The sequence below is a fragment of the Nelumbo lutea genome, chromosome 7 (assembly GCF_056320005.1).
Source record: "Nelumbo lutea isolate HS-2025 chromosome 7, American lotus-T2T, whole genome shotgun sequence".
NCBI lineage: Eukaryota > Viridiplantae > Streptophyta > Magnoliopsida > Proteales > Nelumbonaceae > Nelumbo > Nelumbo lutea.
The window spans coordinates 47,335,001-47,361,098 of NC_142690.1; the positions used below are offsets into that span (position 1 = coordinate 47,335,001).

At 38.8% G+C, this 26,098-nt stretch overlaps 1 protein-coding gene across 1 annotated transcript in view; it reads right to left on the bottom strand.

The window, feature by feature from the left end:
* The window catches only part of LOC148846277 (anaphase-promoting complex subunit), an 89,738-nt gene that overhangs the window by 21,596 nt on the left and 42,044 nt on the right, over window positions 1-26,098 (bottom strand). The window contains exons 10-16 of the mRNA XM_088952878.1: window positions 20,817-21,065; window positions 19,225-19,302; window positions 18,867-19,129; window positions 12,178-12,237; window positions 11,981-12,048; window positions 223-328; window positions 1-135 (exon numbers count right to left, since the gene is read on the bottom strand). The exon at window positions 1-135 is cut by the window's left edge and continues 7 nt beyond it. Coding sequence (XP_088809004.1) covers window positions 1-135; window positions 223-328; window positions 11,981-12,048; window positions 12,178-12,237; window positions 18,867-19,129; window positions 19,225-19,302; window positions 20,817-21,065 — 959 coding nt within the window. The remainder of the gene's footprint in view (window positions 136-222; window positions 329-11,980; window positions 12,049-12,177; window positions 12,238-18,866; window positions 19,130-19,224; window positions 19,303-20,816; window positions 21,066-26,098) is intronic.

The following is a 26,098-nucleotide window of genomic DNA, read 5'->3' on the forward strand; positions in this document are numbered from 1 at the left end:
AATTGCTTGGCAGCAAGTAATGTGCGAGCATGGCGAAGACTTGCTTCAGTTTTCAGCTCCAAATCAACCCCAGTAACAGAGGAGGCCAACACTCCAATCTCATCACAGACTTGTTGAGCTAATTTAAGATGTCCTCTGAATTATATTCCAGGTATTTTAGTAAACAAAAATAACCATGTGATATTAAATCCATACAATACGAAGAAAACATGATAGACTCACCGGTGTAAAGCACGCTCGTGGAGCAATTGCAGCTTTAGCAGCTGCATTCGTGATTTTGATACAGATAAGAATTTCTCTTCTGCTAACTTCATAGCAGAAAATGCTTCTGAAAAAGTAATGTGTTAGAATGTCAAAGCCAATCATGACTATAGAAGGAGCTTCTTCTGAGTTTACTTCCAAAAATAAAAGATAAAGTCTGCAATATACCATCTCAGCTAGCCCATCAAGAAGAAGAGAACATCTAATATGTATTTGAAAAGATATCCTTCAGGATAGATCACAAGGCATCCTAATGCAGGCCTTGAACACGAAAAATAAGATGAAAGGGGGAGAAGCGGTTTGTAGAAGGTCCTGGGAAAAGCTGGCCATTCTAGGAGTGGGGGCAACAGGGTTCACACAAAAATTTTGCAATTTTCTTTTTTTTTTATACTTTTAATACTAGGAATTGGTATAATCATCTTAAAGAGTCAAAATACATTTAATATTTGAAGAAATTAAAGCAGTCCTTTGTCACTCTCTGCACCCCAAGTGTCAAGGGTCAAAGTTAGGCTCTTGACTTGATCTTGAACTGGTTGAATGATTCACTGATTTGTTCATCTGGGTTGACGGGTTCTTATCTTACCATTCAAAAAATAAGGGGTTGATGACAAAGTCAACAGCTTTTAAGAACTTAACAAGTTTGGAATTGAACCAACCTAAATTTTCCTCCAGGTGGCAGGTTAATACATACTGATATTGTCAGACCTGGAAACTAAATCAGTTTGGATGGCAATCCATTGAAATTTAACCAATTATAAATAGTCTGACTTTTTGAGAACCAAATCAGGCTTAACTGAACTGGATTTCAAACTCAGAATTGAATAAGCAGGCATTGACAGCCCTAGGCAGATGTAGAGGGTGGAAGGAGAAGGCTTCCTCATAGGCACTGGAAAGCATTTGCTTATTTGAGTCAGATTCATATTTCTAACTTGAGGGCTGTGATCATGGTGCCGTCTCATCCATAATGGATTTTGTTGGAGTAAATTACTTAAACCATCCTTCTGATTTCTGAAAACTACTTAAACCTCCCCTCTACTATGACCATTGCTTATTTATCCCTTTGTCTTAAGGATCAAAACAACTACACATCTTCCGTGCGTTTGATATTAAAGTTATAATGGAAAATAATGGCATTATGCTTTAACATATGGTACCCCAATTTTTCCATGGACAACAACAGTAGAGTGAACATTTATCATTTCAGCTCTTTTTAGGTGTTCTTCTTCTTCTTCTTCTTCTTCTTCTTCTTCTTATCATGGTATCAGAGCCAGGTTAACTTCAGATCAATGTCCTTTTTTTTTCCTTCTATTCAGCGCATTCTATTCTAGAGTTTTGCAGAATTCTTATTGATAGCTAGGAGCTTCTCAGAAAGAAAAAAAAAAAAAAGGACTGATTGTTTTCTTCTTCTGGGGGTTTTCATGCCTCCAGTGAGTAAAATTGTTGTGGTTTTGTGTGGTTGGTAGAAAACCCTCTACTCGGCAATTTGAAGAGGGCTGGTTTCAGGTGTGAGGATGGTGACAGTGCACATTTGGTGAAACGGTTACATGATTGCTGAACCAAATTGTGAGAGTAGCAGTGAGAAACAAATTGTGATGTGTTGCAGAACCAAATTTCCAGTTCGTGAGGTGTACTGTGAGGGTTTATGGTGCTGAAAGTGGAAGACAGTGGTGGTGGTGTTGCTAAAAGTGGTGAACTACTGTGAGTGTTGTTGCTGAAACCTAGGATAATAGATACCCTAATAGTAATCAGTCGTTGGTGTGTAGTGTGGTGACTAATTAATGAAAAAGAGTGACAAACTTGTGGTATTCCCCTTTTTCCTTGTGCAGTCATGGGAGACAGAAGTGAATGCAAGTCCAGTGTAATGGTCCCTTCTGATTAGTTGAATGTGGAGATGACATCTATAAAACTGAATGGTGAGAATTATGTGCCCTGGGCTGAATCTGTTGAAGTTTTTCTGAAAGCTAAAAAGAAAGTGAAGCATATGGGGGAAGATAAACCCCCAACTGATTCTCAGGGATATGATGAGTAGGAGCAAGAGGATGTTCAAATTATGACATGGCTATGGAACAGTATGGAACCCAAAATCTGTGTGAACTTCATGTTTTTAGATACAAACAAGGAGGTCTGGTATTATGCAAGGAAGCTTTACTCTGAACAAGACAACACTACTAGGGTTTACCAACTATACCAAGAGTATTTCAATTTGCAACAAGGGAATCAGAGTCTTGAAGACTATTATGCAAGTATGAGAAATCTGCGAAATGAGTTGAATGTGTATCACCCTCTTACACCTGATGTCAAAATTCAGCAACAACAGAGAGAGAATTTGGATGTGACCAGATTAGTAGTAGGGTTGAAGTCTGAATATGAACCGGTAAGGGCACAAATACTAGGTGGATCTGCTCTTCCCTCTCTTGAAGAAGTATTTGCTCATCTCCGGAGGATCTCGGTTGGACCCACAAAGAACTCAACTATATCAAATAGGTCTACCTTTGCGGTAACTAGAGGGGGAGACTGTGGAGATAGAGGAGGAGCTCGAGAAGGTCAATTTGGCCGTGGTAGTGGTGGTGGTGGTGGTGGCATGTACAGTTGTGGTGGTGGTCATGTTGGAGGTCAAGACTCAGGGAGAGCCCATGGTAGAGGACATAGTAATGGTTAGAGGAGGGGTACACATTGTGGTATGTAAGGGCATACTATCAACTTCTGCTATGATCTACATGGCCCACCTTTAACCTGGGCAAATCATGTAGCCGTAACTAGTGGTGGTTTGAGACAGGAATCTCAGCAAACTGATCAAATACCCTCTACATCTACAGATGTCTCCAAAAAGGAGATGTTGAGTGTTCCACAAGATGAATATGAGCGGTTCATTCAAGGTACGCCTCAACAGAACACGGCTACCCTTGCACACTCGGGTATGGCTTGTCTGGCATCCAAACCCTCCCATTAGATTATGGAGCCTCCAATCATATGACTAGCACTCCAGGTTTGTTTTCATCCCTTTTTCCATCTTCCAAATCACAATCTATTACTCTTGGCAATGATTCTACATCTTCCATATGTGGTATTGGTAATGTTGATACAGACTCATTATCCCTATTCTCAGTTTTATATGTTCCCAAGTTTCCCTTTAACCTGATATCTGTTAATAAATTGACCAAGTCTCTTAATTGCTCTATCACTTTTTACCCTTCTTCTTGTGTGTTTCAGGATCTCACGACAAGGATGAAGACTGGTGGAGGGCATTAAGCTAGTGGACTGTATTACCTTGATGAAGGTGGTTCGACAACAGCAGCTTTGTCCCTACTTAAGTATGGGACTACTTTGAATTTATATGTTTCTGTCCATAATAACAAAAGACTACTTTGTCCCCACTTAAGTATGGGACACATCATCGAACAGAAACATTACATATCAGCAGATTTAAACATAAATATAAAGACTAAAATACCCCTACACAATTGACATTAACAATATGAATGTCCCCAAACACTTTTGGAGTGATGTTGTGCTTACATCTTGCTTCCTTATTAACCGCATGTCCATGTCTATCCTTAAAGGTCAATCTCTATTCTTCGTTTTGTTTCCTACTTTGTGTCCTTTTCCTCTTACTCCTAGAGTTTTTGGGTGTGTGTGTTTTGTTCATAATCTTGGGCCTGGAATGGACAAGTTAGATGCTCGATCCAGTAAGTGTGTCTACCTTGGCTATTCCAGGACTCAAAAAGGGTATAAGTGTTATAATCCCAATTCCCAATGTTTTTTTGTGTGTCCTGATGTTACATTCTTTGAGTCTGTTCCTTTTTTCTCTGGGCCAAGTGTTTCTTCTTTTCCGTCACTATCACCTCCTCTGTCAGTTCCTGTTGAGGACCCCGTTCCTCTTGTCCCAATTGTGACCAAGTCTTTGCCTCCAATGCAATTTCCTGTTGAGCGACCACCCATCCGGCAAGTGTATACGCATCGTCAGGTACCGGCTCCTCCTCCAACTTCGTCACCATCAACAGATCCAGTAGTTGTTCCCACCCCAACCCCACCCCTTATTTCTAGCCATGATTAAACGCAGTTGCACTCTTCACCCCATTTCCAATTATGTTTCTGTATCTCACCTTTCAGCTTCCCATCACTAGTTTGTTTCTATGTTGTCCTTTGTCTCAGTTCCAAAGGATGTCCATGAAGCTCTCACTTCTCTAGTGTGGGGCCGAGCAATGGAGGAAGAACTTTCGGCCTTGACTCATACTCATACGTGGGACCTCGCCACTCTTCTGCCTAGTAAGCATGTTGTAGGCTGTAAGTGGGTATACAATGTTAAATATTTGCCTAATGGGAGTGTTGAACGGTTGAAAGCTTAGTTAGTTGCCAAAGGTTATTCACAGTTGTATGGTATCGATTACACAGACACCTTTTCTCCTGTTGCCAAAATTGGTTCCGTTCATGTTTTGATCTCTCTTGCTGCTATATATGATTGGCCCTTGTTTCAGCTTGACATCAAGAATGCCTTCTTACATGGTGATCTCTTTGAGGAAGTGCATGGAGCAACCACCAAGGTTTGTCGCTCAAGGGGAGAGTGATAAGGTATGTAGAGTGTTTTAAAAGGTGCACCTAAGGCACAAGGCGAGGCGTTTTCCAGAGTAGGGGCCTCGCATGGATCAAGGCGGCCAGACTTTAGGAAGGCGCTCGCCTCTTCGCCTAAGGTGTGCGCCTTAGGCCAGGTACCAGGCGGGCCAAGCGAGCGCCTATTTTACGTTGCCCTTCGTTTTTTTTGTTTGTTTTTAAATTTACTTTTATAGATGATTATAATCATATATATTATTTATTTCCTTTTATGTGCCAAAATATTGAGATATGGTCTAGCAAATTTGAAAGAAAGAATCCACGACCCAATCGAGAGAGAAAAAACTTGCCATGCAAGGCTTTCACAAAAATCTTCTCAGACTCCTAGTATCAGTCGAAGTCTAGAATGTCAAAGTTCAAAGCCCTCAACCCCCACGTTCTTCTTGGATCATCAAGTTCGGGCCTTCAACTCAGTTGAACAGCCACCTTCGAAGTTCGATTATCAGAGGCCATCCCTCAGTCGAACAACCAACTGCAGCGTCTTCAACTCTTCAGGCCTTCAGCATCAAGTGCTTCACAAAAAAATAGGAGCTCTGCCCAATTTTTTTTTTATTTGTTTCTTCACTTTTTACACTGAAAACAGGGGTTCCGCCCGCCCCCTTCTTCTTCCTTTCTTCTTCTTCTTCTTCTTCTTCTTCTTCTTCTTCTTCTTCTTCTTCTTCTTCTCCTTCTTCTTATTCTCCTCCCTCTTGTTCAAAGAAAAATAGGGGCTCCGCCCAATTCTTCTTCTTCTGGAACTGTTTTACACTAAAACAGGGGCCCCGCCCCCTTCTTCTTCTTTTTCTTTCCTTGTCTATTTCACACTAAAACAGGGGCTCAGCTCAATCTTTTTTTTCATTGTGTTTCTTCTTCTGGAACTGTTTTACTCTAAAACAGGGGCTCCGCCCCCTTCTTCTTCTTCTTCTTCTGGAACTGTTTTACATTAAAACAGGGGCTCCGCCCCCTTCTTCTGGAACTGTTTTACACTAAAACAGGGGCTTCGCCCCCTTCTTCTTCTTTCCTAGTCTGTTTCACACTAAAATAGAACCCTGCCCCACTGTTACACACTGTTTTTTTTTATCAGCAAATATTAATTTGAAAATAGTAAAGCAAGGCTCCACCCCATTCTTTTTTTTTATTTTCAATTTTTTCTTTACTTCTTTCTTCCCCCTTCTTCTTCTTCTCTTTTTTTCAATTCTTTTTTTACACGAAAACAGGGCTCCCAGTCCTGGCTCTGTCCCAGAAGTGGATGGACTATGGTCTTTCAATTCAAATATGTATGAACTTCTGTTTTAGTTCAATTCAGACTTCAGTTCTGTACTTTTGTTGCATTATATTCTGAACTTCTGGTACAGAAATACAGAATACAGATTGAAGTATTGAACCTTCAATAAAAATAAAAGAAAGAAATTAAGCATTATGCATTAGCATTACTGATCTCTATTTCCTCGGTTAGCTATTTTAGTTGATTGGTTTTCGTTTTATTATATATTTTTATTTTGATTGATTATTAAATATTAATTTAGTTTCCTCTTTTTTTTGTACAACTAGATATGGATGAAGGCAATACTTTTCATGAAACTAGTAGGAGAGATCCATCATGGAAGTATTGCTCTCTACAAGACCCTAATAATACAAACTCAGTCACCTGCAAATTCCGTGGAAAAGTAACTAATGGAGGAATCTATAGGGCAAAAGAGCACATTGTTGGTGGAAGGAGGAATGTTAAGGGATGTACCAAGTGCCCTAAAGAAGTCAAGGAAAAATTTTGGCATTTATGCAAAAGAAAAGAACGGTAAAAGAAAACATGATGATGGAAGAAAGGAATAGGATCCTTGATTTTGATGATCACGAGAATATGATTGAAATTGAGGATGATGATGATGTACAAGTTCAGAGTGTTGGTGGTAGTTCTAATTCATATCCTAAGCCTTTTACATCTACTGGATCAAGTTCCAAGCCACCCATTAAAAGACAAAAAAAGGGCCTATGGATAAGTTTTTGACAACACCTAGTCTGGAGCAAGTTGTAGAGATGAGAAGGGAACAAAAATGAATGAAACAAACCACCATCACTGAAACATATAACAAAGAAGGGAGGGAACAAGTTTGTATACCTCTTGTTAGGTGGTTATATCAAGCGGGTATTCCCTTAAATACCATTCACTTGAAAAGCTTTGAAGCTATGGTGGAAGCAATTGGGCAATTTGGGCTTTGATTAAAAATCCCAAGCTATTATGAAGCAAGGCTTCCTTTCTTGAAAAAGGAGGTTGAATACACGAAGACATTATTACAACATCATAAGGAGGCATGGGAAAAGTGGTGGTGTTCTCTAATGTCTGATGGATGGACTGACAGAAAGATAGAACCCTAATCCATTTTTTGGTCCATAGCCATGCTGGGACGATGTTCATAGAAAGCATCGATGCATCGGGTGATATAAAAACAGCTGAGAAGTTGTTTAATTTACTTGAGAAGATGGTTGAGAGGATTGGTGAAAAGAATGTCATTCAAGTGATAATCAATAATGCTTCAAACTATATTTTGGCGGGTACATTTTCTAACTTGTTTTTTTCTTTACAACTTTTACTTGGTTTTCATTGTCTTATTTCTTAAATTATTATTTTTGTGTTATTAGGAAAATATTTGATGGCTAAGTATCCTCATTTGACTTGGACACCGTGTGTTGCCCATTGTATGGATCTCATTCTGGAAGACATTGGCAAGTTATGTTATGTCAAGAGGACTATTGAGAGGGCTATAGCACTAACGGGATACATATACAACCATCCGGGCCTATGGAACTTGATGAGAAAGTTTACAAGTCAAAAGGAATTGATTAGGCCAGCCAAAACCCGCTTTGCTACTTCCTATCTTACATTACAAAGCATTTTTAAGCAAAACAGGAACTTGAAGGAGATGTTCAATTCTATTGAGTGGAGTAAATAGCAAGTGGGCAAAGGAAGCAAAGGGTAGAAGGATTGCAGAGACAGCAATGATGCCTTCATTTTGGAATAATATTATATATATTCTTAAGGTGTGCAGCCCTCTTGTTCATGTCTTACGCTTGGTAGATCGTGAAAACAAGCCGGCTATGGGTTACATCTATGAGGCTGTTAATAGAGCAAAGGAAGCAATTCAAAGGCATTTGATGGTAAAAGGGAAAAGATATCAGAAATTTTTGAGATTATTGATAGGAGATGGGATTGTCAGCTCCACCAACCATTGCATGCGGCTGGTTTCTATTTGAACCCTCAATTTTATTATGACAATGCAGAAAGAATTGATTCAGATGAAGAGATTATAAATGGCCTTTATAAAGTAATCCAGATGTTTGAAAGTGACAAGAACAAGTTGAATACAATCATTGATGAATTATCAAGGTATAAGAATGCAGAAGGGATTTTTGGTAATAACATGGCTATTTGACAGAGAAAGATAAAAGCACCGGGTAAATATTCATATATAGTAAATTAATATTTGTGTTTAGTTAATTTAATAATTGCTATTTTTATATAGTAAATTTGCTCATTTAGTTAATCTTTATATTTTTCAGCTGATTGGTGGACAGCATTTGGTGCTTCAGCTCCAAATCTACAAAAAATTGCTATCAAAATTCTTAATTTAACATGCAGCGCATCTGATTGCAAATGGAACTAGAGTGTGTTTGAGCATGTATATCTTTAACAAATTTACTTGTGTAATTTATCTTATATTTATATTTTACATTTAAATTTCAAATTTTTTAGTAATTCAATGCTATTTTATGAATTCACAGATTCATACCAAAAAGAGGAATCGCTTGGATCAAAAGCGATTAAATGATTTGGTGTTTATTAAGTTCAACCAGATGCTGAAAGAGAGTTTTGATTCACACAGTTATACCGATCCCATCTCTCTAAAGGATATTGATGAAAGTAATGAGTGGTTATTGGGAGAGATGGATGGGGCTGAAGATGATTTGATGTTTGATGATGGTGATTCATTAACATGGGGAGATGTTGCTCATGCTTCTGGAGTTAAAGAGCCACTAAGATATAAAACATCTAGAAGCCCAAGCTCAACTTGACAGTTACGAACCAAGTGGCCCAAGGCAAACAATTCTAAAAGACCTAGAACGTCAAATTCCCAACTTCATTTGGAAGACGAAGATGAATTTGACATAGAAAAAGAGAATATCGATGATTACTTCCAGCCAAGTGACCCAAGGATTGACAGGTTGAAGACTTACTTGCATGATCACTTCCAGACAAAGGATCTTGGCAAATTAAAATACTTCCTAGGGATAGAAGTAGCTAGGTCCAAGAATGGTATTAATCTGTGCCAGAGGAAATATGTCCTTGATCTGCTAGAAGAAACAGGGTTGTTAGGGGACAAACCAACTAAAACACCCATGCAACCGAACGTTAAGTTGAGTAGTGATGCAGGTGAGGAGTTTGAAGATCCTGGAAGGTACAGAAGGTTGGTAGGTAAGCTGAATTACCTAACAATCACTCAACCCGATATCTCATTTTAGTTAGTATAGTGAGTCAGTTTATGCAGAATCCTCAAATTCCACATTAGGAGGCGGTTCTAAGGATTGTGCAGTACTTGAAGGGAGCTCCAGGTTGTGGTTTGTTATATAAGAGTAGAAGAAGTCTTGAGATAGAGGGATACACAGATATTGATTGGGCCGGTTCCATATCTGACAGAAGGTCCACTACAAGGTATTGCACTTTTCTTGGTGGCAACTAAGTGACATGGAAGAGTAAGAAGCAGAAGTGGTAGCAAGAAGTAGTGCAGAGGCTGAATATAGAGCCATGGCACACACAACATGTGAGCTAGTGTGGTTGAAGCATCTCCTAGAGGAAATGGGGTACTCGATTGACACTCTTACGAAATTATATTGCGATAATCAAGTTGCAGTTCATATCTCCTCTAATCCAGTATTTCATGAAAGAACGAAGCATATAGAAGTTTATTGCCATTTTGTACATGAGAAGGTGCTCAATGGAGTGATAAGTACAACATATGTGAACACAAAAAATCAATAGGCAGATCTGTTTACCAAAGGGTTGAGTCAGAGAAGAGTGGACTACATATGTAACAAGTTGGGACTATATGACATATACTAACCAGCTTGAGGGGGAGTGTTAGAGTCGGATGTAGAAGGGTAGTATAGGCTTTTTACATTAAGTTATATGTTAAATGTAATTATGAGTAGATCTTAAGTTAGCTGATGTGACTCTCACTTAACTGAGGGCATAAGAGTAATTCTGTTTTGTTTAGAAAGATATAAATAAAGTCTGGCCAAATAGAGAAGTGATCTTTTCTCTCTAGTTCGACTAGAACAGTTTCTCTCCTTCTCTTTTCTTCTTCTTCTTCCCCTTCTTCGTCGTCTTATTATTATCTGAAATCGTACAGACACTACATCTGAATTTTATCAATCTCCATTAAATCAAAACAAGTAAACACTTCCACTTACAAAGGGCGTACTGGTAATTTCACCATCTTTGTCTAGAACAAATAAATTATAGGGTGTCGTTGTTTCATTCTTCAATACACCAATGGAGAAATAAGCATAGGTCATAGTACAGGGGAGGTTTAAGTAATTTAAACATCTTGTTTTTAACCTGGTTGCTTGGGTTACTTTGTGATGGTTGTTTAAGGATCTGGGTTTCCTTTTTATGGCAGCGTTTTTATAGATTTGAGTTCTGCAGAGTTGATTTTAGACATTTCCATTTCCATGGGTACCAACACAAAATATTACTGGAATCAGCATATTCTCCAATGAAAATTACTAGCACTATGTGTAGGAGTAAACAAAATGGTATTATAACATGATGAGTTAGCAACAGTATTGTAGACATATTGAGTGACTATTATAGCCGGCCTAATGCAGATGATGTTAAATCGTAGCTTTTATTTGTGTAATAGATTATTTGGTTGATCTATTAGAATAATTTGCACATTCTATTATGTAATTATAACTCGCAAAGTCTACAGGATAACTTTGCAATGCATTATTTTGACTGTTAACCTTAATTGATTGGCCTTGTTTGAAAGTTTGGAATAAAATAATAAAATAAAAGGGTGTATATATGCTTCTTTTACCATTTCATAAAATATAATTGTATATTTTTTTGCATATTTCATAATGCTTCCCTAATGTCTATAATGTTTACAATATTTCCAATCAACATCTAAAAAGGTGTATTTATGACCGACACTTCCACCAATACCGACATTTTAAAACTTCAATATAACCACACTAAAAGATTTAATTTTATGTCCCACTGGAACAGCTATACAACTACATAACAGTTTCAAATGAGTTTCTAGCTAAGAAAACCAAGAATTTTTTCTTTATGCAGCAATGTTTTTCTTTTGATAGGTAAGGAATGAGAATAAAGACACTTGAGATGTCTAACAAAGAAAAACAAATAAGCTATTTAGTACACACATGTACAAATGAAAACAAGGGTAAAATATTTAAATGTCCCCTGAGGTTTTTGATAAATGCTAAAATCTCCCCTCCTTTTTCAGTAAGGACTTAAAACCTCCCCAATCTGATGATGTTATTGGATAAATATTACCATCCATTAGCCATCTGTGGTAATCTGTTTGTATGAGACATCACGTGTCCCTAATAATGTTTCAAAAACCCAGTTCTGCCACCGTTCAAAATATCCCTCATAATTTTTGTCTACCCTTCTTTCTTCATCATCAAATGTATGTTCCAGCCAGAGCTGCACCCGGCAAACCCATGAAAATCAAATCTGAAGGTTCATTACTTGAGCGACATTCTAATGTTGTGAGGATGCTTTGTAGAATGAGTCTAAAATTGTGAGGATGCTTTGTAGAATGAAGGTTCAACTTTTATCTTTTTTATCGCATTTTATTTTTTTTTAACTTAAATTTAAAATCTATTTCATTTTCTTCATTTCATGTTTCAAGTGCACTGCACTGGGTTAAAGTAGCAGCGGGTTTAATCACGTAACTGAAAATTACACCAGTACTCTAGGAAGGTTCAAGTTTTTCAAAAAAGAGAGGGGAGGTTCTAGCATTTATTAAAAACCTCAGGGGAGATTTAGGTCTTTTACCCTAAAAACAAAGCATGACAACTTGTGAGATGATGAATAATTCAATGTCACCTTTGTATCCTTTGTATACTGCAAGATGTTGAATAAGTTTGACATATGCTAGTGCCAAATCAGCAGAACTACAAACATCAAACAGAGACAATTCATGTTGGATAGGTCTGTCTCCCTGACTAAATAATATCTCAGAGAAAATAAATAAAGAACCTATTTTGTTGTCGATATTACCAAATGATGGTTTGCAAAATTACCTTGAACCATCAGCAAAGCAGGTTGCATAGACCAAAGCATTTAGTCGAGCAACAGGAGCACTGCAGAAAATGAAAATTTGGAAATAAAACAGCATTAAAAATAAAGAAAATAAACAATAACAGGAAATTTTATTTTATATCTAGCTAAGCTTTACATCATTGAGAAAATTATTTTCCAATATGCAAGAATATAAATGTAAAGTAGAATTCAAATCTCCACAGGAATTTGCCCAATCAATCAAAACTGACATATTAAAGTGCCTCCAAATTTTCTGATAAATAAAAAAGAATGGGGCCCAAAGCCCATATAAGGGAGTCAATATGGATAAACATGGTAAAACCATATACCAATTTAATATTCAGCCTAACTGTAGAATCTGCTGAAGTTAGAGAAGAGGTATATATGGATCCCCCTTCTAATACATTTATTCTTAGAAATGAAGACAAGATTTATAAGTTCCAAAAATCTATCTATGGTTTAAAGCCTCCATGGACTTGATTTTGTTAGAGTCAAGTCGAAAAGACAGAGACAGAAGAGAAAAAGAACAAACAGTTTGGTGGATGTGTCACCTTGTGACTGTCAACACCCTAAAAGAGATATTTATATTAAAGATAAAAGGACAAGTCTGCCCTTAGTGTATAAAAGAAAGAGTATAGAAAATAGATGTACAACAAAAGAAGTAAAAGTACAAAAATAGCCTTGCAGCTAGATCTTCTCACCGTCTCTACACTCCCCCTGATGCCTAGGAATAAGCATCAGTTTGTCTATGAAAAATAGATGTTGAGCCCGAGTTATTGCTTTTGTCAATAGGTCTGCCAATTGGAGCAGGGAATAGACATGAGGAAGAGATATAACACCCTCAAGAAGGAGATCGCAGATTAAATTGCAATCAACTTCTATGTGTTTGGTGTGCTCATGGAAGACAAAGTTGGAGGCAATTTTGATTGCACTAACATTGTTTGCATAGAGAGGAACAGACGGTGATGGTTCATTAAGTATTTCAAGTAGAAGAGCCCAAAGCCATATGATTTCACTACACACACAAGACATAAATGAAATGGAGATGACTTAGAGGTAGATAAATACAAATCATCACAGACAAGTATATCTAATTTTTCACCATTTGCAGTGACAATGTGTTTATTGGGAAGATGGGGTTTGGGATACTGACCGAGTGTGGCCCCTGTCATATGGTTAGAGGTTCATGGGTCAATATACCAGAGGTGATTTCGTGAAGGACAATAGGTTGGTGACTTACTAGACAAGCCAATAGCAGAGAAGGCTGAGGAGATGACCAAGGACATGAGTTGTCGAATCCATTCTTCAGACATGCCACTAGAGGTGTCATTTTGGCCAACCACAAAAGTAATAGAGGAGGCATTTGATCCATCTACAGTAGTCTAATAGGCCTTGTACCTTCCTTTCTTCTAATTTGATCCTCCATCTTCTGAGGCCGAGTAGGGCATTCAGTAATGATATGGCCAAATTGCTTGTAATAAGTGCATGTATTCTATTCCTTGCAATGGGAGATAACATGCCAAAACTCCTTATGTTCATAGCACTGTACTTTAGAGAAGTCCTTCCCTTTTAGTTTTGTTGCCAGAAAGACAACATCAATGTTGGAATCCTAGGAAGTGTTCCATGGCTCAGGATATTAGATCTAACAACTTCAAACTCAAGCCTGAGATGCATTAGAAAATGCATAATCTTCCTTCTATAAAAGTGTTCATATACTTCACGCAACAGTCTGACGGATCCTTTCCCATGTGTACTAACTCATACTTTGTCCAAAGGTTAATAAACCCTACATAGTATTCCTAGACTTTCCTTTCTCCCTGATAATATGAGAAGATGTCAATTACTATCTTGTACTGTCTAGAGGTGTTCAATTGCTGATAAACTTTCTCAAGGTACTCCTGCATCTCATAGGTAGTCATGTACCCTCTCATAGGGATTGCAATGTCGGTTTTGACTGATCCTAGGATCCATGATGCAATTTTTGCATTGTCGATCTTCCAATGGTTAAGATTCTTAATATCTGAATCATCAGGTTTAGCTACAGAACCATCCAAATATCCCCAAAGACCCTTGGCTTCGACATGGAATTGAAAGTTAAACTTCCATAAAGCATAGTTTGTTCCATTGAATTTAATAAGGAGAACCTCCATCCTTTCTGATGACATTGAAGGACAAAAGACAGCAATGCACACTTCCAGGAAATCAATAAAATCCAAACCAGAGGGTAAAAAAGAGACTACTTTTCAGCCAAGGTCCAAAAAAGGTAATTGTAGTATTCTGCCAAACTGAAAAGTGGATCGAAACCCTTCAAAATAAAAATTGATGCAAATTAAACCAAAAGGATTCAGTAGATTAGCTCTAGGCGACACCAGATCTAAGATTTCAGGCTAATCCAATGTCTTCAAGGAGAAATCTGATGGTGCAACATTCCAGAGAAATGATCTGTAACAAAGATGATTGAAAAGATACTATACTGTTAGAGAGTTCTTCTTCTTCTTCTAACAAAAATAAGGGTTCATCCCCTATATTTTTTAATCTTATTTTCCTTCTTCTTTTTCTTCTCATGAATATGTTGATTTTCTATACTTTAATATGAACTTTAAATTTGATTTTCCTTCATCTTCTTCTTCCATGTGTCAGCAGCCCATGTAGCACAAGGATGACAACCAAGATATAATGTGCAGGGTCTAGGAGTGACAATCACTTGTACAATAACAAGAGAACAGCAATCTAGTGGCTAGGGATGTAGATCAAATTAGGTTGGAGGAGCACACCTGAGGAATCTTAGGAATGAGTTGAATGGGTATCACTCTCTTACATCTGATGTCAAAATTCGCAACAGCAGAGAGAACAGCTTAAACTTTATCAAACAGAAAGTTCAGGAGAACTTCAGCAAAGTGAGAACAGAAAGTGAGAAAATCCTAGGCCAATCAGGAGAACTAGGGTTTAGCTAACCAGGAAAAAATCAGTTCGAAGGAAATAAGATAGAATAGAAAGAAGAAGCCTCCTTAATCTCCTTGCCTGATACCATGTAACAGAGTTGTATTAGTATTCAGACCAGAAAGAAGATAAGAGAAGAGAAAGAGGGACTAGGATTAGGAGAAACATCCAAACCTCTCTTAGAAGAGAAGATTAGAGTCTAATCTCACTAAGGTAGTTGACCCAGAATGAAAAACAAGTATAATAGTGTCCCTGTTTACCCCACGGACTTAGGCTCGGGCTCTAAAAATCTAGGCCTAACTATTTTCTAGGCCAGGCTTGGGCTTTCCCAAATAAGTTGGCCCAATAATATTATACATAATAAAAAATATAATATGCATTAATAATATATAATATATATTATGTAATAATAAAATTAGTAGTGAAAAAGTATTACATATACTATAATATATAGAACATTATATAATATATAATTAATAACTTATAAAATATCTGTCCAGATTGGGCTTTGGACTTTATATAAGGTCAAGCTCAGGCTCAAGATCTAGGCCCGATGATCAGGCCAGGCTCGGGGCTCGGGCCTGGTCATTTTCTGTTTATAAAGAGGCAAAGCCCGGCCCGTGAACAGGTCTAACCATGGAGTATTAACCCAAGCATCTAGAGGAGGGGAAAAGATGCTTCCATAGTTGTCTGAACAAGAAGCTGCTAAACCAGCTGCCCTTCCTAACATGGATGTTGTGCAAACATTACTTCACTACACCAGTCCCTGTAGCCACTTGGCAACTTCAACATGTTCTAAATCTTAACCAATTTCCACCACCAATAGTGACCAAGGATAATTTATACACAATGACTGCAGATACAAAGTGCTTCCACAACCTCCAACAGGTGTTGCAAGAGGAGCCATCTAAGAATGTTGGTTGGAAGCCAGGCCTAGTAAATGATATCTCTCTATAGAATGAAGAGCAGTGTCATGCAAGAGTTAGCAAAAAGTTTGCTGATGGTTCCAACAACTATAGGAACCACCAATGCCTGAAACATGTATTTTGCTATTGATGGTGCTAGAAATTGTTTAATATTCAAAATACCTGAAACTACCAAGTGACTAGCAAGGACTAGTTGGCCATAATGAAATTTGGACAACATTCAAAATGAGAAGGACAAATAGTTGTATAGCAGCTCATTCAAAAAGCAGAAGCAGCACCTCTTCTACAGCCTACAGATGCTCAAGACCGTACTCCATGGTGATGAAATAGAAATACTAACTGCTAGTTGTAGGCTTACCTAATAGAGTTGATAAAAATGTTAAGAGTTCTTACTGTTAATAAGGGTCAGAGGGTCCATCAGTCACTAGTGAGTTATCCAGAAAATTAAAAAAATAAAATAAAAGAGGTGATGGATGTAGAAAAGTGGTGCAATGTAATATATTAGGGTCAACTTTTGGGAAGTATTTTTTGCTCTTCTTTTTTATTTTGATAACTAACTTGAATTTATTAAATCTTAAAAATCATAATGTACAATGTGATATACATCAATGGTAAGAAGACAAACTATCTCTTCCTCGTAACAAGATCATTACAATTCAACCCAAAATAAATGATTTCTATTCACCCCTTGTTTTGCCAACACATCAGCCATAGCATTGGCTAATCTTGTAATGCATTGAACCTTCACCTGCATTCCTGTTGCTAGATATTAAAACTTCTTTAAGTTCATACCTATGGACCCACAAAGTCCCCTCCAAATAAGGAGTTATGGAAGGGCCATAGCCCCACAAAAAATCTAGGCAATCTGTTAGGAAGCAACATTATAGCTTATAGGTAATCAACACTTTGAAATGCTACAACAAAACAGAAATTGTGGTGCATCTCATCTTGTGAGTGCATTCTCTGTTTCAAGAATGGGTAAGACGCTAACCACTCGTTCCTTTCTTGCTCCTACTCTGCAAAGGTATGGAATCATTTCTTCAATCTTTTTTTTTTTTTTGTTGATTGAGCTAGATTATTTATTCTTTCAGTTTATGGGCCTGAAATTGTTCCTTATTGGACTGTTTTCTATTTAGGTATGTTGGGCCTTGTTTTCTATTTATTCCATTTTATTTATTATGTTCTGTCCCAGACAACTCGAGAAGGCATAATAATGATTGAGACATTAGTAAAAATTAAAGCAAGTGGGACCTCACATCTCTTTCCTGTCTTCTTCTTCTCCATTGCTGGATCTTCTTATTTTTATGCATTTATTATTTAATTTTCTTTGATTATTTGTTACTCGAACCAAGGTCCATAATTTTGATACAAAACACCACATATCTAGTGTATCATATCCTATCAGAAAGTCCTCAATACAAGAAATACAGGGGTTTTGACCATTTTCAGGGGGTTGGCAGGCCTAAGACAGACCCCCTGACCAATTTAAAAAAAAAGTTGTGGTTTGAAACAACTGATACACATGTTCATGCATATTGGGTGTAACGATACTTTGAACCTTGACAGAAACATTAATTTTTTTGGCTTACCTAACACTACACCCAATTCAATGATGGTTTTTCTCCTATGTAATTCCAAGCCCACACTAAATCGGGTTAGATTATTGGACATTGCACAAGAGTAACTGTTTTATGGTTTACTTGGTGTGAACAAAATGCTAGAATATTTAAAGAACAAAAGGTAGAGGATGTAGTGATCAAAGGGCGACCAATTGGGCATTGGTTAAGGATGGATTCAAAGGAGCTCCAATGGACTCACTGTTGAGAGGGTGGTCTAGAGTTGTTAGTTCTTCACATCGAGGATTAATAATCATCCAGCCTTGGAGACATCAGAAAAAGACACAATCACACAAATTAAATTGTGAAGGTTGTAGTTATGAAAATGGCTGTATTCAACAGAGTGGAATGGTGGAACAGGATTCTTGCAGGGTTAGGACAAGGCTTAGGCTGCATTTTAAGGACTTATCTCCTTTTTCCATTTAAAATAACCCTATGAAAACTGAGTTTTTAACTGCAAAAAGGAGACAAGTCCTTAAAATAAGGAATGCCAAATGCAGCCTGAGTAGAGTTGAGTAAAGGTTGTAGCCATAGAAATCCAGAGCAATCAGGCATAGGTGGGGTAAGAAGAGATGACAATGGCTCTATGTTACTTAGCTACTCAGGCCCCATCAGAATCAGAATGGATAACTCCTTCAGAGCTTAGACAATTGTCTTATTTCAAGGTCTAGGATTAGTTTGTTCCTACAACCAGCCAAATCTAATTGTTTAAGGTGACAGAAGTTGTTATTTCATCATTTGTTTTCAGAAATTTAGGTCCTTGGGTTCCCAAACACTTGATCAGAGAAGCTAAAGCATGCTTCAAGTAGGCACCTCATTCTGCCAATCACCTTCCAGATGGTTCCGCAAGAGCTGGAGTGGTCACAGAGGATCTGATTTGGGAGGGTCTAGGTTTGGAGGTTAACTTGTAAAAAACAATGACTAAGAGATCATGCAGCAAGACAGACTATGGTTGCTTATTTTATTCGACCTCAATTCCATTCCTAGGATTGAGGCTTTCACCTCTCTTTTATGCAAAATAGTTACTGCTATTAATAAAAATGAATAATACACTAAATAGTATTAGACCTGGACAGCTCTGTCCCACTGTCTTTATAGAAGACATGACATGAAAAAAAGCAACAACAAATGCAGAAAAGGTAAAATCAGCTTAATGAAGAAAAGAGAATAAAATCACAACAATTTTACCTGCCAAAGAGCTCCCATGCTGTGGCTCGGAGCAAGTAGGACGCTCCTGCTAGTTGCAGTACATACCCATGAATGGAACTTGGTTGTGAACCAAACTGGAAAGCATCAGAACCATTTTCAGATCGGTTTTCTTGAGATAAAACTGAAGAAGCCATAGGTTTTTGTAGGTTCTTTAGCCATGCAGTACTAAAAGCACCATCAATAGTTAGTGATGCACCATCTGATCCAAATTCACTAAGCAAATAAGAACTTAATCTCAGTTCCTGTAATACCATTAGCAAAAAATTCATCAGTAGTTTAATGAAGATAACCGGACATGTGCATATAAGACAATAATTATAAATACTTTTCACAATACCTTGCAGACATCAATAGGACATGTTCTGAGTTTTGTAGAAGCTTTGGGACCAAATGATAGCAATGGTCTCTTAACATGCTGCAAGAAGTGGTGCTTATTTGTCAGAAAACAGGAATTTCAAAACAGTGGAGCAAATGTATCTATAAAAGAACATGTTTATAAATAATTAAAGGTTGGTAAAATAAATATAGGTATGTATATAAAGCAACCCTTCACAGAAAAAGCAACAAATATTTCATCAAATAATAGTGCTATATCTTCCCTAAGCCGGTTTATAATCATTGACATAAGCTCATCTCTTTGGCCAAAAGATTGTTCAGGTATGTAGGATCTGCCAATCTGTGAAACAATATGTGGAACCATTAACCATAAACTTTTGCTTTTGGACTTTGGCTTAGTTAAGTCAAAAAGCACAACATTAGACCTTCAGAGTTAGGTTGCATCTGCTTTGAGAAGCCAAACCACTTGAACCAAAAGTTCATTTAAGGCCCAAATTGGAAGTCCATTCTTTGGACTTCAGACTTTTGGATTTGGCTTTTCAATAGGTTAGATTTCAAAGGTGTCAACCTAAGAGGGGTGGAGACTTTTGGATTTGGATTTTCAATAGGTTAGATTTCAAAGATGTCAACCTAAGAGGGGTGGAGAGGTCTGTTACAATGAACCCTCACTTCATAGCACTTTTATTTTTTATTCATTTTGTATCAGCTTGAATTGCCTCCTAGTATGAGAGAGTATGAGACACTTTGTTTGGAATACCTCTATGGATGGATCTCTTCACTTAAGATTGTTTTCAAAAATAATAAAGTTCTTCTATCAACTAAAAACAGAATTACAAGTTTCAGCTATGAAGTAAAATTGGTCCTAAATCACATCCAACATATACCCAAGATGAAATCACTATTGCACTGGAGGGTACTAAGAAAATATGTTCCTTTTTAATTATTGCCATATACCAGCATGTATCAATCTGTACATTGACTTGCAAGATAAGTGTACAAGATCAAGGCGTCAAGTAACCAGTAGAAATCTGCTGAATTAAAAAATATGAAAGGAAGTAATTTCTTGAAGAGAGAAGGAAGAGAGAAGGAGAAGAAGAGAAGTTGAAAGAAAAGAGAGCCATAATCTGGCCGCCCCCTTCAATTATTATTCATACTAAAATAATAGAATAGTACAAAGACAGCTATGCCCTTATAGGGCGGCAAAACATAAAACAGCATATATAACACTCAAAAAAACATAATAAAATTTGGACTCACATAACTACTGTGGTCCCCACCTCCTATCTAACAACTAACATAAAACATCTACTCAAAAAAACATCATAAAACTAATTAATCTTCAACATAACCAAACAACATGGTTCATCAATTGATGCTACAAGCCTACAAAACCTATGGCAATATTATCATACACATGCCATCAGCAATTATGCTCCACAAAAGAACAGGACATATCATAGGGTATGGTTGCCCGCCAAAAGAAAAGAGAAGCATTGTAGAAATAAAACAGATCTCTTTAGGGCATAAAATGCATTTCCAGATAAACAAGGATATGTTAATAATGGTCGGAGGATAATGTGTCTGCATGTCTACCGTAAGATCAAATTTAGCCATTGCAAGACGATTAGAAGCCACAAGCCGTGTCAGCTTTAGACTCTCTGCTCTCTTTAGTGACCTCCTCAATAGCACAAGCAATTGTTGCTGAATTGACAATGAAGTACCTATGCTGGTAACAGGTGAATATGATGAGGCAATGATTCCAGTTGCATTCGAGATGCCAATTTCAGACAAAAGGTTGCAAATAGATGTCAGTGTATAAGCAAGACAGGTATCATTATTATGCTGCACAAAAAAAATAAATACATAAACCTCGTTAGGCAAGATATAAGAAAAGCTCTGCTGAAATATCTGATACCAAAACCAATTACAAAAGGAACAGGAAAGAAGTGAAGAAAAGGAAGAGAATAAAAACAAAATATGTAGCTTCACTGCTTGAGAGGAAGAAATGGAAATTCCAATACACAAGTGTCTGTACTTTACTGAAAAACATAATTACATATATACAAAAAGGTTTCCTAATCAGGTCAAGTAGGGAGATTCCTTAAATGACCTACCATATTTTTGTTGACAGGTTATATGGTTCAACCAAATCATCCAAAAAGGAAATTCTCCACTCCATGTCAATCCTATCTCCATATTAACATCTGCGCCCCACAGCACATTCCAACCGTGTATTGGGAATACCTCCCAATGACAACTACAGGAGATGTTCCCAATGCACACTGAATGTGCATGTGGGCGCCTGTGAGGTGCAGATGTGATCTCATCTCCATCTTGTATTGACAGCTTACCCAATTAACATGAACTGTTCAACGTAAAACTTTCAATTCAAAATTGGTCTTAAAACAATCATGTTCTGAACACACGGCAAGACCTTTTGGGCTTAAACCTTGCTACATGTACAAACCATTTTAAGGAAATTTTATACTAAAGATTTTACTTTGAACAGTCGACTTTTATTCATTCCATATTATTCAAAAAGGTTATAGTTGTCCCTTGAGAAAAAACTCTGAAGAATGAAGATGGAGAGTGCAGTTTTGAAGCCAAAAAGGTCATGGTGAAAGAGAGTGCAAATAACAGATGGGTCATGGGTGAATTTGAAGATACAAGATGTGCATCAAGGAACTATTCTCAAGGTGGGAGAAACACTGGTGTGATTCAAGCGTTTTCTAGACGAAACAATGTTCATGGATCATCAGCTTACATGGAGACACATGCCAACATGAGAAGCAAAACACTATACAGCAGAGAGGAAAAGGAACAGCAAGGGCCGGTTTGTGAGCCTGACTGAGGTGTTATGAGCAAACAAAAGGCAAATGATTTGTATCCCTGAAAACAAGAGAGTATGGATTATGGAGTTGGAGGTCTTTTTCAAGAATAGTACAGGAATACATCAAAGAAAAGAAGATAGATATGAATGAAAGCAGTCAAGCACCAGAGGAGTCTTTGCCTAAAGGGAATCCACATCAAGGGAGATTGAAAAATGTTGGAAGGAGAGCCTGAACATCAAGAGGAACTCCACATCAAGGGTATTTGGAAAAACAGAAGTTCTGCTGGAGGTACATGAGACAATTACAGATTTGAGTAGGGATGTCAAGGATCTTTGGAAGAACAAAAGTTCTGTTGGTTGTACATGAGACAATTACAGATTTGAGTAGGGGAGTCAGTGAATCAGGTTAATTGGTAAATCCACACTGGTAGTCTATACTGACCTGACATTATTGGGTTAGGGTCGGATTAGCCTTTAATCAGTTTTCAGGTCGGGTCCGGTTTCAGGTGGGCATGTGCTAAACCTGTCCCATTGGCATTACAGCATCAAAATATATGTACATATGGGTTTGGTTGAGTATAGATATGCCATATATGGGACAGGACAGATCAGGTCAGGTTTGGGGTGATGGTGCTTCAGATCTGGTTTGGGCTGAACTGAAGCCGACCCATTGACATCCTTAGATTTGAGCATGAAGGTGTAAACACCATTGGGGATGGTTGTGGTTACTAAATGGTGACCAGGTTCAAATATGATGTCTTGTAGCACTAGAGCCAATGCTATCATAGTGTGTATACGATGAGTTACCGCTCACCTCGGAAGCCCCTTCGAGGGTGGCTTAACCTCCTGAAACAGAAGATGGGAGGGGAAAGGGGAAAGGTAGGAAGAAAATGACTCAGAGAGAGAGATGAAAGGGATATTCATTCACGCCACTTATTACATGATCAGGGCCTCATATAGCTGGCCTACATGTATGCAATCATGGAGAGAATATCTTCTGGTGGCAGTGTAACTAACTCTGGGAGCCTCTGCCGCGTGTCACGCTAGCCTCTCTCTCTTCTAGTGAAATGCTGCTCGGTGGTGGCCTTCTCCACTCCTATAGTTGGGTTCGGAGGGAGTGTTTGGGTCCCAACAATTCCTCCCCCCTTAGCATTGACCTTGCCCTCAAGGTCTACGTTTGGAAACCTCTCATTCAGCCTAAGATAAGGTTCCCAAGTGGCATCATCTAGAGGAAGCCCAGCCCATTCTACCTTGGCTTCTAGCACAACCTGACCACCTCGTCGAACCCAACGGAAATCTACAATTCTGATAGGCTCCGTGTCAATGTCCCCTTCTTCAATGAAATGGGGTAAGTTGGGTGAGACAGGTGTATGATTTCCCACCGCCTTCTTAAGAAGTGAGATGTGAAACACTGGATGAAGCTTTGAGGTTGCAAGGAGGTCCAACCGATAAGCAACAAGGCCCACTCTCTCCAAAACCTTATAAGGCCCATAATACCTGGGTGCTAGCTTGTGCCAAGCCCGTCTTACTACTGAGATCTGGCGGTAAGGTTGGAGCTAAAGGTAAACGAAGTCACCCACCTGAAATTCTAACAGGCGGTGGTGAGTGTCATAGCGGGCCTTCATTCGCTGTTGGGCTTTTGTCAAGTTGGACTTAAGCAATCTAAGAATCTCATCTCTCGCAAGTAGACAGGTCTCTACTTCTACCACCTTGGATGACCCATATTCATAAGGTAATATGGGAGGAGGTTCTTTGCCATAAAGAGCTTTGAAGCATGTCATTCCAGCAGCCGACTGATAAGTCGAATTATACCAGTATTCTGCCCACAGAAGCCAATGACCCACTATCGAGGCTTTTCCCCTATGAAACATCTAAGGTAGGCTTCCAAGCAACGATTAAGAACTTCAGTCTGCCCATCAGTCTGCGGGTGATAACTCGTAGAGGGATGCAGTTGGGTTCCTTGCAACCGAAAATATTCCTTCCAAAATGAACTCAGGCAAGCAGGGTCCCGATCTGAGAGAATGGATCTTGGGGTTCCATGCAACTTGTCGACGTCCCGAATGAAGATGTTAACCACCATTGTTGCAGTGTAAGGGTGAGGTAATGCAGAGAAATGGTTGTACTTGGTGAGACGATCAACCACTACCAATGACAATCTCCTTTCCTACAGAACGAGGAAGACCCGTGATGAAGTCCATGGAAAGGTCTTCCCACAATTGATCTGGAATCTTGAGAGGTTGTAGAAGGCCAGCGGGAGACTGTGATGAGTATTTCTGTTGTTGGCAGGTTTGGCATTCGGATACATATTGTAATACATCCTTACGCATTCCCTACCCAACGATAGTAGCTGTTGGGCCTCTTTAGGGTCCGTAGCACCCCTGAGTGCCCTCCCAAGGTGGAGTCACGAAACAACCTTAGCAGTTCAGCTTTGTGGGCTGAATTCAGGGCAACAACAAACCGACCCCTAAAGAAAAGATCAGGCCCCACAACTTGGTAACCAGCAACTTGTGAAGGGTCTCACCTCCACTTATCTCTAATGAAATGCAACTGCATATCAGACCTGGCTTCTTGCCATATAGCTTCAAACAAAAGGAAGCTAGGTTGAGAGCAGGTCAGATGAGCTAACTCTTCTACTCGTGACAAGGCATCAGCTACTCTATTTGCGGGCCCCGACTTATATTCTATGAGGTAGTCAAAGCCCATCAGTTTACTAAGCCATTTTTGTTGCTCCGAGGTGTGCACCCTTTGCTCTACTATGTACTTCAAACTTCGTTGGTCTGTCCTAATAACAAATTGGCGTCCCAATAGGTATGCACGCCACTTTTGCACTGCCATTACCACAGCCATCATTTCTTTGACATAAGAGGACTGACTTTGGTGAGCTACTGAGAGAACCTTGCTAAAATAAGCAATGGGCTGTCCTTTCTGCATCAAGGCGGCCCCTACTCCTACACCCGACATATCACATTCTATTTCAAAGGGCTGAGAGAAGTCTGGAAGAGTGAGGACTGGAGGGCTGGAAACTGTTGTCTCCAAGTCTTCAAAAGCCCGTTGGGCTTTATCAGTCCAACTAAAGGAATCCTTCTTTAATAGACACGTTAGAGGGGCGGCCATAAGTCCATACCCCGCAGAGCCTTTACATTAGTGGGCTTGGGCCACTTCTGGATGGTGTCTACCTTTTCTGGGTCTGCCATGACCTGCGACCTGCTGCAACCACACGGCCTAAGTACTGAATTTGTCCTTGTCCAAAGGAACACTTTGTCATTTTGGCATGTAACTAGTGCCCCTTTAGAGTTGTGAGGGTGAGTTTCAAATGTTCCATATGTGTTTCCCAATCCCTGCTGTACACCAGAATATCATTGAAAAACACCAGAACAAATCGCCTTAGAAATGGCATGAAGATGTCATTCATGAGGGCCTGAAAGCTAGAGGGGGCGTTTGTGGGTCCAAAAGGCATAACCAAAAACTCATAATAGCCATCATGGGTCCTAAAGGCCATCTTGTGGATGTCAGCCTGGTGGACCCGAATCTGATGATACCCAGACCGCATGTCTAATTTGGAGAACACTTGTGCCTCTTCTAACTCATCCAGTAGTTCGTCAATGAAGGGTATAGGAAACTTGTCCTTCACAGTAATCTGATTTAAGGCCCGGTAATCTACGCAAAAGTGTCAACTACCATCCTTCTTCACTAAGAGTACAGGAGATGAAAAAGGGATGGTGTTGGTCTGTATATGCCCTTTTTCCAATAGTTCTCTCACCGCTTTCTCGATTTCCAGCTTCTGAAAGTAAGGGTATCTATATGGCCTCACATTGGTCGGATTAGAACCAGGTAAGAGAGGTATCTGATGATCACGAGCCCAGGGTGGAGGTAATTGGTTCGGCTCCTTGAATACATCACCAAACTGATCGAGTATCGATCGTAAGGCCTTGTGTTGGGCTTCTGTGGGGTGAACACAGCCCTGGTTGTCCAGAATTGGGACTGTGGGCTGAATGCCTAAGTGCATAAATATGGGTTGGCCAGCATCCTTGGAGGCCCATATCAT